The sequence below is a fragment of the Barbus barbus genome (genome assembly GCF_936440315.1).
Source record: "Barbus barbus genome assembly, chromosome: 11".
Lineage (NCBI taxonomy): Eukaryota > Metazoa > Chordata > Actinopteri > Cypriniformes > Cyprinidae > Barbus > Barbus barbus.
Genome location: NC_136739.1, coordinates 2,334,923 through 2,348,442, shown reverse-complemented (window position 1 = coordinate 2,348,442; position 13,520 = coordinate 2,334,923). Strand labels below are relative to the sequence as shown.

The window sequence follows — 13,520 nt, the reverse complement described above, 5'->3', positions numbered from 1 at the left end:
AAAGCAGATAACTCCACATTTCATGTTTTAGAGTTAAAAAAAACACTCATTTAATCTTTGTAATCTCTTTAGATGACAATGTAGATGTCTGACAAAGGTTGTTGTTGCTGTGATCATAGACGGAATGGTTGTGATTACACACAATACACGGAGCTTTTCCCTCACCATTGTAACGCGTTGCTTTTTGCAAGGATCCGTGAAAATGCTTCAGCCTTTATTTTCCTTTTACGCCCTGAAGAAGATATCACAGGTTCATCAAGTTCGTTGAAATTATGCATCCTCGACCACTTTTAGTCAGCTTTGACGAAACTCCTCTCAGCTAGCACGTCTTTTCAAAGTGAAAGTAGCCTTGTCACCTGACCTGAATACAGCGCACTGATTCGCTAAAATGGACTTATCGGCTTCTGTTCAAAAACAACAAAAAGGGCGCCTGTCGGCTTCTGTAGTAAGAATGTGAACTCGCGATGTCTTCAAAGTGGACGATACCAGCTTTTTTAACAAAATGTGTTTAGGGTTCAGATCGCACTATTTTTTTTAAAGTGGCGTTTATCGGTTTTTGGAAATAAGCTCTTCAAATGTTCTTTTTGGGAATGTTACACAATGTTTAGTTAGTCAACTTCTCTTTGATCTATGGCTATGACCTTTATAGTTCTGTCACTTGCTTTTATTTATCTGTGAGAACCACAAACCTCTCTTAAGATTTGTTTAGCTATTTTGGTCCCTGTCTAGAGATGCGGGTGTGTGTGTGGTATCCACACACAGTGGCTCGCCAAGGGACCTCCCTTTGATACTGAAAACAGATAAAACTCCCTTCTTTTCCGCTTATTATCTCTCCCCTGCTTATTCTTTCTTTTTGTTTTGAACGTTTATAAAGAGCCCACTCGCAGACAGTTTAATCGCAAAGCCACTGTGCCCTGAACTTCAGTCTAAACATCGCCCTGGTACTGTTTATGTTGACCGTGTAGAAGGCTGTCTCCAGCTCTCTGCCTACGACACTCCTGTCTTTCTCTGGGGAGTAATCACAATCAAATTGCGAAGAAGAACGGAGACGAACAGGGAGGAAAACAGAGGTATGCAGGGAGGAAAATGTCACTAATGCTTAATATTTTCAAACTTTGAGTGTGCACCCAATCTCACTCGTCAACCGTTTTGCCCCCCGTTTTGATGGTTTTCAGTCTATTTTTGCATGTGGTTTCATACGCGAGAGAATGTTATGTTTGTGTGTTTCCATGCTCCCTCGCTCACATCTGGAATACTAAGCTGAGAGTTGGACTCTCTTGTTGATTCATTTTCATTTTTTCCTACGATGACTGAGGCCAGCTCGTCCTCACCACGAGTACATTTGTTTTTCTCCTCGAGATGAAGGCAGAGGGAATGAAGGAAAATCTGGATCTTATTTGAAGCCGTTTCTTTCTGCCCTGAAGTTCTGCTTGTATCCTCACCACAGCTCAGCTGGAATCTGCCTCGTGTGAGGAGCTTACTGCGGTCATGTCCCGAGTCACCCATCCCCGAGGATGACAGCTGTACCGTAGTCGTGGGAAAACGCTCCTCAATGCTCCTCTGTGTTTTACTGAGAGTCACTGGACTTGAGTTGGTGGTGTGGTTGGAGGAACGTTTCCACTCATGCTCCACAAGGAACGTGGATGCTGCTTTGTAATTATGCCCAGTCAGCAGCATAGGGTTCCTGTACTTAAGCCCAACAACAAACCAAACCCCCCTCTGTATCTTTATTGCTCCTGAAGTCGGGGTGAATAAACCAGAGATCTGCAAACTGAAGCAGCCCGCAAGCACACAAAGCTCTGTGCTTTTGGAATAAACCACATCTGTATCAGATGAATGCTGGCCTTGCGAATAGAAACTACTCTCCAAATGCTCTGATTATAGTTTTTTTTCTACTTCCATAACGTGTCTGACAGGGTTTAAGAACAGAAAAGTGAGGGGATATTTGAGATAAGCCATCAGTTTGGCTCATAATTATTTATTAGATGATGTAAACTTAGCCCGCACGTCCTAACTCGTCTGCTGAAGGTGTACTTTTTGATAGCAAACTTTCCATCGAAAAACATGTTTCTAGCATTTGTAAAACTGCATTTTTCCATCTTCAAAATATATCTAAATTACGACCTATATGCTCTCAATGTCAAATGCAGAAACATTAATTCATGCATTCATGACCTTGAGGCTAGATTATTGTAATGCTTTATTGGGTGGTTGCTCTGCACGTTTAATAAACAAACTCCAGCTGGTTCAAAATGCAGCAGCTAGAGTTCTTACTAGAACCAGCAAGTATGACCACATTAGCCCGGTTCTGTCAACACTGCACTGGCTCCCTATTAAACATCGTATACATTTTAAGATCTTGCTAATTACCTATAAAGCCCTGAATGGTTTGGCACCTCAGTATTCGAGTGAGCTCTTATCGCATTATAGTCCTTCATGTCCGCTGTGATCTCAAAACCCTGGCCATTTGATAATACCTAGAATATCAAAATCAACTGCGGGCGGGAGATCGTTTTTCTGTTTAGCGCCAAACTCTGGAACAATCTACCTAACACTGTTCGGGAAGCAGACACACTCTGTCAGTTTAAATCTAGATTAAATACACATCTCTTTAACCTGATTTACACATAATACACTATCGCATTTCTATAATTCAAATGTGTTAAAGGATTGTTAGGCTGCATTAATTAGGTCAACCGGAACCGGGAACACTTCCCAAAAACACCTGATGTACTTGTTACATTGTTAGAAGAATGGCATCTACGCTGTTTCTTTTTTATTCCGAGGTCACCGTAGCCACCCAAATCCAGACTGTATCCAGATCAGATGGTGGATCAGCACCTAGAGATGACCTCTACAGCCAGGACACCTCGATGAGCCCCAGAGACTGATCCCCAGTGAAGACCCTGTCTCCAAGACGGCCATCGGGACAAGACCACAGGAACCAGATGCGTCCTTTGCACAATCTGATTCTGCTTTAGCCTGGATTTAAACTGCTGATATTGTCTGGCCAGAGGAGAATGACACTATTTCGACAAACTATTTCCCCGTCTAAATACTGTAAAGCTGATATAAAGCCACCCAACTTTATATCAAGCCGATGTAAAGCTGCTTTGACACAATTTGCATTGTTAAAAGCGCTATACAAATAATATTGATTAATTAAGAACTTCAACATTTGCATATGCAATCAGATTTATACACACTTGATGGTAATATTTTTACATGACTCTGCTCAGTCCATGGTATAGATCTGTTGTTTTCAAAAGCACAGTCCTATTAGCTTTTGGCAGTTCCTGTACCTGTCCTTTAGTTGCCTCCCTCCACTGTTTTCTTTCTTTTTTCCATTTGGCTCCTCATGTAAATCTCACTCATTGTTTCAGTAGTTGGGGTTGGATAAGGTTTACATGGATGCAAATGTGCAAGAGCTGAGTTGAGCCACGTGTCTACAGTTCCTTCCAAGATTGTGAGTTTTCATACATCAGATCATATTTCTGCTTCCAAATCCAGATTTCAGGAAATTCACTTGGATGTTGGTGTATGATTGGATGCTTTAAAGCACACTTGCTGTTTTGAAGCAATTCGTTGCCAGATGATGTCACACAATGTCATGTGATGATTTCAGAGGAATGCTCTTAGTTAAATAACATTATGGGGAAATTCCACTTGGAAGTGAGTATCACTATATTACCCACTCTCTGAGAAAGACAGACAACTCTGAAGGGTGCAGGGGTAGAACTGACTAATTGCAACACACTGCACAAAATCTCTGACAATTTAATTTTACATTGCAGCAAATGTATGCTTATGGCTCTTAAGATGAATATTTTTTTTTAATGCTGATAATTTTATTTTTATTCAAATATTGATTCAAATTGTTTGAATATTTGCCCTTTTATTGATCCGTTATTGATGTGTTCTGGTCATGGAATTGTGGGTAATGGCTGAAACAGGACTACATACAACACTACCATTCAGAAGTATGGGTTCAGTAAGATTAATTAAAATGTTATGGCTCTCATGGCTCCATTTATTTGATGAAAAATACAGTAACATTGTAAAATATTATTACAATCTAAAATAACACATTTTTATACTATAATATATCAAAATATAATTTATTCCTCAATATGGCAAAGCTGAATTTTCAGCAGTGATTACTTCAGTGTCACATGATGCTTTAGAAATTATTTTATATGCTGATTTTGAAATTGATTTGGAACCCCAAACCATAGTGTAATTTACATGTTGAATCATGCCCATTTAATACAACCTGTTTTGTTGACGCATGTTTGAAATATGAGTCATTTGATGCACTCACAGGTGATGATTGTGGTGATGCATGGCTTTCTGTAGGGCCAGCTTTGGTCTGTGGTTTGCATTAGTCTATCTGTGTTTTACAATGCTCCCATTAATTACAAACACACTTTCATTGTATGAGATCCACCATGTGTTGTGTGAAGAATGTACAGGACTCACGACCCCACTTCAAAGCCTCCTTGCATCCATTTTTAACATGCTGCATGAGAGCAGACTAACTGAGCTTAATGCCTCTGATAGGCTGACAAAGCCCATCAATGCACTTTAAATCATATTTATGATGCTGTGACTATTGGGCTTGGTAATGGCATAAATTAATGCGTGGTGTCTTTATCATTGTCTTTTTAAGAGTTTTGCCAGATATCAGGGTTCCATGGACAAATTGGAGCTTGTTCCATTGCACTCTACTGATCTCTGGCCCAGAGTTGAAAGATTATAAGGTCAGGCAGTGGGAAGCACAATTCACACAGTTATTGTCCATTTGCAAACAGCATGAAGTTGGGATCATGGGAAAGATTGATCGTCTGAAAATACAGGCTATCACAGGGATCTATGTTGTAATGTTTATGAGCAGTGTAGAGGAAACGTTAGTTTTAAAATATAATATTACTTTAAAATTAAATGTTTTAAAATGCTAAAATCATACAATCAAGATGTAAACTGAAATCATATTTCTTGTGTTCAAAAATGAATTGTGGTTAATAAATTTATTGACACTATCGGTTTCTGTTCATAATGTAGTTAATATGCATTATACTGGGGGCATTTGAATTTTGAGTTGGACAGTGGGTGGCCTTTTGTGAACATCCGTTATGGTCTCATTGGTCTGTCGAGAGGTCATACGATTTCCTGCGCTGCGTAAATACATTGGAGCAATACATCTTTGGAGCAGCCCAACATTATCACCATTAAATTAATTCTTTAGGATTTAGCTGCCCATTAATCAGGGTTCTCAGTAAATCCACTTCTCAGATAGATGTTGAATTCCTCTGACACTCCCGTGGCAGGTTGGTCGATTATGAAATGGCATCTTTGGGTGGAGATGTGCCTTTTCTTGATTATGATGCTGTTTTCTGACCTTGGATCACTTAAGGATTTGATGGGCCATTTGTTATATAATCTAAAATGTCACTGATGCAATGAGTCACATCTTCTGATGTACTGCTTTTGGGAGTGTGTGTTTGTTGTGACATGGTAGAAGTTTGGTGTGGCCCTCATCTTGAGGGATGACTTACACAACAAGCTGCGAGGGAGATGAGGAATCCATTACATCCTGCACACTTCCTGTTCACATTAGCCTGTCCTCCTACACACAGCTACATGCCCTCAGATTTAATGTTTCCTTCGCTGCTTATGATTTGTTATCAGTAAAAATTTAAATGATGTGTAACTTCAAAACTGCCGTTCATTATAATTGCATATTTTCATTTTTTTCCACTCACAAAAACATGCTAGATGAGCTAAATATGTTTGCTAATCTGGCAACACTAATAATACTGCGCACAGTCAAAAGTGCATTCAGTTGTTTGGTGCTAGTTTTACAAATTTAGAAGTGAATTTAACAGACTTTATTTGGAGTGCTACTTGTGCACAATGCACTTTTCTTAATATTAAGCCTGTTTTAATGCCACTATTTATGAGAATTGTATGATCTTTGAATAATATCGGTCTTTAAATACAAGATATTTAAAGCATATAAAGTATACTTGAAATAGTTTCACTTGAGCACAATCAAATATACTTCAGTATATCTTTAGTTGGACTTCAGCAGCACAATTAAAGTGCATTAAGTGCAAAATTAGTTGTTCCAATTTAGCAGACTTTAATTATACCAGCTTAAAAGTACAACTGCAAGTATTTTTATTAAGCACATGTATATGTAAATGAATTTGTAGTATACTTAGCATGAAATAAATGTTTACTTTTAGGGTACCAATGCACTTTTGACCCACTGTGACTTCTTTTCCGGAAAATAGCATAGCACCCAGAAATCATCATTGTTTCCAAGCTGACACACGAAGGTAATGCTGCACATGCAGTAGCTTGTTTTAAAATCTCCTTTGATGATAATTATTGATGTCAATTGGGATCTGAAGTAGGATTCAGAAAACTTACAGAATGTGGACACAGAAAGAGTGTGGCAGTGTTGGTAGGACACATGTTTCTGTATTAATTAAGTATTAGGTATAAAGTATTAACACTCCCATTTAGGAGGCAACGGGAGTGCCTGCTTTACTCCATCAGAGCGAAGGCTGTGTGTGGAATGTGTAAGGCAGTGATGTGAAACAGATGCCTCCTCTGCAGACTTGACGCTGCACGTGGCCGCTGTCTCTCCAGACGGATTCTGCATAAAACGGAGAAGGTGCGAGCCAAGCAATCCTGTCCAGCATCTATTAGACTACCGTGGCATGACTTCACAGCACGTGCGATCGCAGGCCTTCTGGTGATGATGATGTTGTTGTCACATGCACACACACATACTCGAATGCTCTTCTACGCGGGCCAGTGTGTGTCAGCAGGGACCTTTCCGAGCACAGTTTGAGTGTCTGTAGCGGCCCACGCCCCCGGCCCTGCCAGTCCAGGCCCAAATCACAGGGCTGCTAACCGCAGGGAGCTAATTGTAGCACAGCTCCTCGAAACGCTTCCCTTTATTCTCTCCCTGGTTTCACTCACTCTCTCTCCTCGGATCAAACATAAACAATTGCTGATGAAGCTCGGAAGATCTGGGCCGTGGAGATGAGCCAAGAGAACGTGTGAGAAGTGGAATCTGAATTGGAAAACTTTCCAGAAACTTGAGACTGACATGTTTAGAATCTAGAATGAAGCGATTACTCTATAGTTGAGGCATTTGGGGGCTTTTTAGCCTGTATTTACGAAAAAGTAATAACGGGCAGGAAAGTGAGAGGGTCGGGATTTGACTCAAGCTGGATTCGAACTCCAGTCCCCATGAGCCGATTAATAGTATATGGTACCATTGAAATATTTTGGGTCAGTAAGATTTTTTTATTTTTTAAAGAAATTAATACTTAATTCATCAAGGATACAAATGACGGTAAAGACATTTATAAAGGATTTCTATTTCAAATAAATGCTGTTCTTTTGAACTTTCGGTAACACTTTAGAATAAGGAACACTAATTCACTATTAACTATGACTTTTCCCTCAATAAATTCCTAATTTGCTGCTTATTAATAGTTAGTAAGGTAGTTGTTAAGTTTAGGCATTGGGTAGGATTAGGGATGTAGAATAAGGCATTAACATGTGTTTAATTACTATTAATAAATGGCTAATATTGTAGTAATATGCATGCTAATAAGCAACTAGATAAGAGACCCTAAAATAAAGTGTTACCGAACTTTCTATTCAGCAAATAATCCTGAAAAAAAATATTAAGCAGCAAAAATTGACATCTGACATAATAAATGTTTCTTTAGCAGCAAATCAGAATATTAGAATGATTTCTGAGGGATCGTGTGACGATGAACACTGGAGCAATGATGCTGAAAATTCAGCTTTGCATCACAGAAATAAATTACATTTGAAAATATATTCAAATAGAAAACAGTTATTTTAAATTCTAATAATATTTCAAAATATTACTGTTTATTACTTTATTTCTTTAATCAAATAAATACATTCTTGGGGAGCATCAGGGTCATATTTAAAAATAAATATAAATATATATTTGTGATACCATTACTGTACAGTGATAGCATCATAAAACAGTTAATTTATGTAAAAGTGGTCATTGAACATGTACTGTAGTGATGTTGATAATTCTTCAACTGTGCTGGTGTGTTTAAGATATTTGCGGTGGTCTCTGGTCTCCATCTCTAATGATCCTGCTGGCTGTTCTGATGAAGATCTAAACTCTGCAACATCTGGCTAGCACTTCATCATCCCACTGCCCAGTTTCCTTCTGCATGTTTGCCCCCCCGTGTATCGTACATAACCTACGGAATGTTGGCTTCAGAATGACTGGCTTGGAAACCGTTCCAACAACTACTGTAAATAGCCCATGTCTAGTTTTTCCGTAGCATGGGTGGTTACGGTGGAGATTTCTGTGGCCTGGTACAGTCTGTCCACGAGGTTTCCTCACTAGTGACAGGATATTTTCAGACCAAAGTACCTGAGAAGAATTTTAATAACGTAAGAGGATTATTCCCATTCTGTTATGCACAGTGTAACAGTGCTTATTTTGTTCATTGGCAAGTGCATAAACTTCAAGCTACTTATGAGAGTGTTTGAGAGGGTTGATGTGTGGTACAGAACCATTAGATGCTGGAGAGCGGTAATGGCTCTGTGATTGAAATATGTTGCTGCTAAGCTTGCCAAAGCCATTTACATCTGGATAGGATGATTTCCAAACCATCTGATATAAACACTGATGATAAGACACACACCAGGTCTTCATCTGTCCTGCGTAGTGTTAGATTCCACAGGATGGGATTCTTGTTATCTATAAATCTTTTATGCTTTGAGCGCTGAAGTACAAAGAAGAAATGGGTCTGTGATGTTACATGAGCACTTCATAATTTACAATAGTGACAACATTGGCCATCAGTAACATTAGTTTGTGCAGGCTCTGTCGTGCATTATCATGACAGAATTTCCACATGTCATTGTGTCCACCAGAGGGCAGTGTGTGATTTGAAATGTAGAGGTCAGTGGCTGATCACGAAATCTGAGGTCTTAGTAATGCATGTGCATTAGAGCTCAAAGAAAGCAGTATGTTGTGAGGTTCATATGTTCATATGATTGACAGTGCTTTTATTTCCTTTTCTTCTGAAGCATGCACAACTAAAATTTTAATTAAAGTAGTCTCCTTTAAGATATTTAAAAAAGTCTCGTAGGCTCACTAAAGCTGCATTTATTTAATCAAAAATACAGTAAAAACTGTAATATTGTGAAATATCATTATAGACATTACTCCAGTCTTCAGTGTCACATGATCCTTCGGAAATCATGCTAATATGTGACCCTGGACCACAAACCAGTCATAAGGGTAATTTTTTCGAAATTGAGATTTATACATCATCTGAAAGCTGAATAAATAATCTCTCAATTGATGCATGGTTTGTTATGATAGGACAATATTTGGCCGAGATGCAACTATTTGAAAATCTGGAATCTGAGGGTGCAAAAAATCTAAATATTGAGAAAATCACCTTTAAAGTTGTTCAAATGAAGTTCTTAGCCATGCATATTACTAATCAAAAATTAAGTTTTGATATATTTATTGTAGGAAATTTACAAAATATCTTCATGGAACATGATCTTTACTTAATATCCTAATGATTTTTGGCATAAAAGAAAAATCAATCATTTTGACCCATACAGTGTATTTTTGGCTTTTACTACAAATATACCCCAGCGACTTAAGACTGCTTTTGTGCTCCAGGGGCACATGTGCTGATTTAATGCTTAAGAAATATTCCCTATTATTATCAATGTTGAATACAGTTGCGCTGCTTAATATTGTTGATATACTTTTTTGAAGGATTCTTTGATAAATAGAAAACTCTGAAGAACAGCATTTATTTGAAATTCAAATGTTTTGTATCATTATAAATGTCTTTACTGACACTTTTAAATTGTCTACGCTGAATATTTAATTTTTGAATGGTTGTGTATATCGTAAAAAAAATGCTAATTTTGCTTATATTTTAATGTTAAGTATTAAACTTAAATGGCTAATTTAGATTGACCTTTTTTAACTTTTAAAAGTTGTTATTTTAAAAGTTTAAAATCTGTAAAAAGTCCAGTTTCCCCATGAATTCTGAGTAGTCCTTCACTTTTCCTGTTTCAGATGGAGCAGTTTTCAGATGACGAGCTGGATCACGCTGCAGAGGAGGACAGCGATAAAGAGGACCAGGACCTGGACAAAATGTTTGGAGCATGGCTAGGAGAGCTGGACAAACTGACAAAGGTGATAACCAGTACATTTGTGTAATAATCTCATGGTTGTCAGTGTAGATTAGGTTTGTGATGTCATTACCCATGGGGCTTTAAGCAGCATGATGAGTCTGTCGGTCATTCAGTTTTGTGCAGTGTTCTCATAGATGCATTTCAATTTACTATTAAAGCTTCTTTTATTAGTTTTTAGTGTTATGCAACAAAATGTATTAAGTATGAATGACATCACTGATAATCTGTATTTTTCTAAATTAATCCGATAGTGCTGAAATCCCTCTAAAGTGTTGTTCACAGTGCTGACACAGCTGAAACTACTGTATATGTGTAGTCTCACCACTTATTGTTTATCTGTTTTGCTGTCTTTAGAGTCTAGATGACGGGAGACCGGAGAAGATGCAGAAAGCACCTCTCGGACAAGAAACAAACATGGCCAACATGGCCTACCGCTTCTCCGTTTATAACATCAACGGTGAGGCCACATTATACACTCTGCATTACAATCTATTCGATTATTATCCACAATATTATATTGTCATATTCTAATATCATTATAACGTCAGATGGGGGCTATAGATTGCAAAATGATTTGTAACTGGGGACTATGCACTTTAAAGTCATTATGACTCCATAAGGATAATTATATATTGTTTTCAGTAAAAATGATTATGACTTCATGGAACACAAGGCCGTTCATACATGTGTTCAGTAAATATTTGACATGCTTAAAGTGCCCCTATTATGGGTAATGAAAGGTTCATATTTTGGTTTTGGGAGTCCCCAACAACAGGCTGACATGCATGCAAGGTCAAAAAACACTTTCATTGTCAAATAATATGCATTTATTTTTACCTTACGTGCTCAACGACTCCCTAACAATTCGCTCAAAGATTAATTTTTCCAAACCCCTCCTTTGCGTGAAGCTAATCTGCGGTGATTGGTCTGATTGGTCTCATTTTCATTTCATCTCGCCTGTAACGCCTGATAAAGCAGTGTTTGTGAGCTCAGTGCTGCTTTGTGTACAGCATTACCGGGAAAACCGCTATTTTTACCGCTCTAAAAGTGGCACCTAGTGGCAAAGAATGAATTAGCATTTTCATTCAGACTTTATACATGGTGATCTTTCAGATTTTTCAGATGTTTTCATTCACTTAGAGCTATTACACACTGCATGAAAGGTCATTTTCAAAAATCCATAATAGGGGCATTTTGTAGCTGATTTGTTTGTGTGCACATTTGTTTCCTCACAGAGGCTCTGAACCAGGGTGATGCGGTGGATCTGGATGCTCTGATGGCGGACCTCTGCTCCATCGAGCAGGAGCTCGGCACCATCGGTAAGCCTAGCAGCGCTTCCTCTCGCCTTGGCCTGACAGGGGACACCAAAGTCCGTCAGAAGCCCCCGGCCGGGCGCAGTCACAGCACCAAGCACACGGGCAGCAGCAGTGGAGGGGCGAGCAGCAGTGGCGGCAGCACCAGCAGTAGCACCCGCGCCTCTCCCGCGTCTACCGTCAGGGTGGGCAGCTCCAGCAGCAGACCTCCGCTGGCATCTAACTTCTCCCTGGATGACATCACAGCCCAGCTGGAAAAAGCCTCCCAAAGCATGGATGAAGCAGCCAGGCAGAGCTCCACATCCTTCGGCTCTACGATCTCAGCACCGTACTCTTCCTCCACCGTGCGGCGGCCAACCTCCCATCATCATCATCACAGGACGGGGTCGGTGGGTACGGTCACTGAGCATGAGGTGCGGCCCTTTGTCCATTCCTCTCGCTCTAGCATTAACTCGGCCTCTGCGTCCAGCATGGACTCGCTAGACATCGAAAAACCCAAGTCTGATCAGGATGGGATGCAGGACGGACAGGACCAGCCGAGTTCAGAGGTAAACAGTGCTTTGTATTGTTGTTATCTCATATTATCCGACATCTTGGATGGATTTTTTTTGGACCGAGCTTGAAGTAATCTTTGAAGGGCACATGCAACATGCAACATGCCTTAGAGTTTGTCTAAAAAAAAAAGAGAGATATTTTATAAGGCCATGGGTCTCAACCAGGGGGCCAGGGCCCAATAGAGGCTTTGAGCAAACTTCCAAGATGGCCTTTAGGTTACTTAAAATAATTTGATTAAGACAAACAAGCATTAAAGGGACAGTTTACCCCAAAATTACAATTCTGTCATTAATTTCTCACCCTCATGTCATTCCAAACCTCTGTTCATCAGAAATATCTTAATTTGTGTTCCGAAGATGAGCAGGGTTTGGAACGACATGAGGGTGAGTAACTAATGACACAATTTTCATTTTGGGGTGAACTAACCCTTTAAAACAAAACCACTAAAAATCAATATATTTCTCATTTTAATTCACCCCTTCAACAATAGCTTTTTTTTATTATTCCTTTGAGGAACCTATGTGTACCAATATACCATTGTGTGATTTCTAGACATAGAAGAATGATGTAAATTAATACATTTTTATTTTATTAAACCTCCTGGCCCACTTTAGATTAAATGGCTTTAACTACTTTGTACTTGCATCAAAAATAGGTACAATGTACTGTGTTCACATCATATTTCAAAAATTTTTGCTGCTATTGAGGTGGGATACAGGTACGGTTAGGGACAGGTTTGGTGGTATGGGTAGGCTTATAAGGGATTGGTCAACAGTGTAATTATAAATGTAATTACATGCAGGTATTTTAAAAATATAAGTACAATGTAAAAACATGTATGTACACAATAAATGCATTGTTCCAAATTATTAATTTAAATGTAAGTACATAGTAGTTAAGGCCACTTAATATAAAGTGGGACCAAAAAGGTGAGAAAAAATGTTTTGAAAAATCCTTACATGGGGCCTTTGAATATCATTGTGTTCAGTGGGGTGCATGTTGGAACACCCTTCAGGTCTAAAGTGCTTAACATGCTGCCCATGTGGACAGCTCCCTCGGTTTTGGAACAGAACCTAGTCAGTTCATCAGATCAAGCATTAAACTGAGCATTGCTTCTGTCCAAATATAAACGGCTTTTACCCTCACTGCAGACTTTAATTACACAGGCAAATGATTTTGATGTAGTTTGGATTATATTTAGTTGTTGTATTGAGTTGTATCTAACCCAAATATTTAATGGTTCAACTTTCAACCCATTGTGGGTACAGTTAAACAAATGCAGATTTCTTAAATGCATCAGTTTTTAGTTACATTTTCTTTCTTAAATGAATTGAAAGCAGTCATGAATCGTGTGAGTGCCATAACAGACCATTTATTTTACTTAAGGCTTTTCACATTGACGCC

At 38.8% G+C, this 13,520-nt stretch overlaps 1 protein-coding gene across 2 annotated transcripts in view; it reads left to right on the top strand.

The window, feature by feature from the left end:
* The window catches only part of LOC306877129 (ras-associated and pleckstrin homology domains-containing protein 1-like), a 66,118-nt gene that overhangs the window by 30,230 nt on the left and 22,368 nt on the right, over positions 1–13,520 (top strand). For both annotated transcript variants that reach the window (XM_079428661.1, XM_079428662.1), the window contains exons 3-5: positions 10,130–10,249; positions 10,603–10,705; positions 11,484–12,109. In XM_079428661.1, coding sequence (XP_079284787.1) covers positions 10,130–10,249; positions 10,603–10,705; positions 11,484–12,109 — 849 coding nt within the window. The remainder of the gene's footprint in view (positions 1–10,129; positions 10,250–10,602; positions 10,706–11,483; positions 12,110–13,520) is intronic.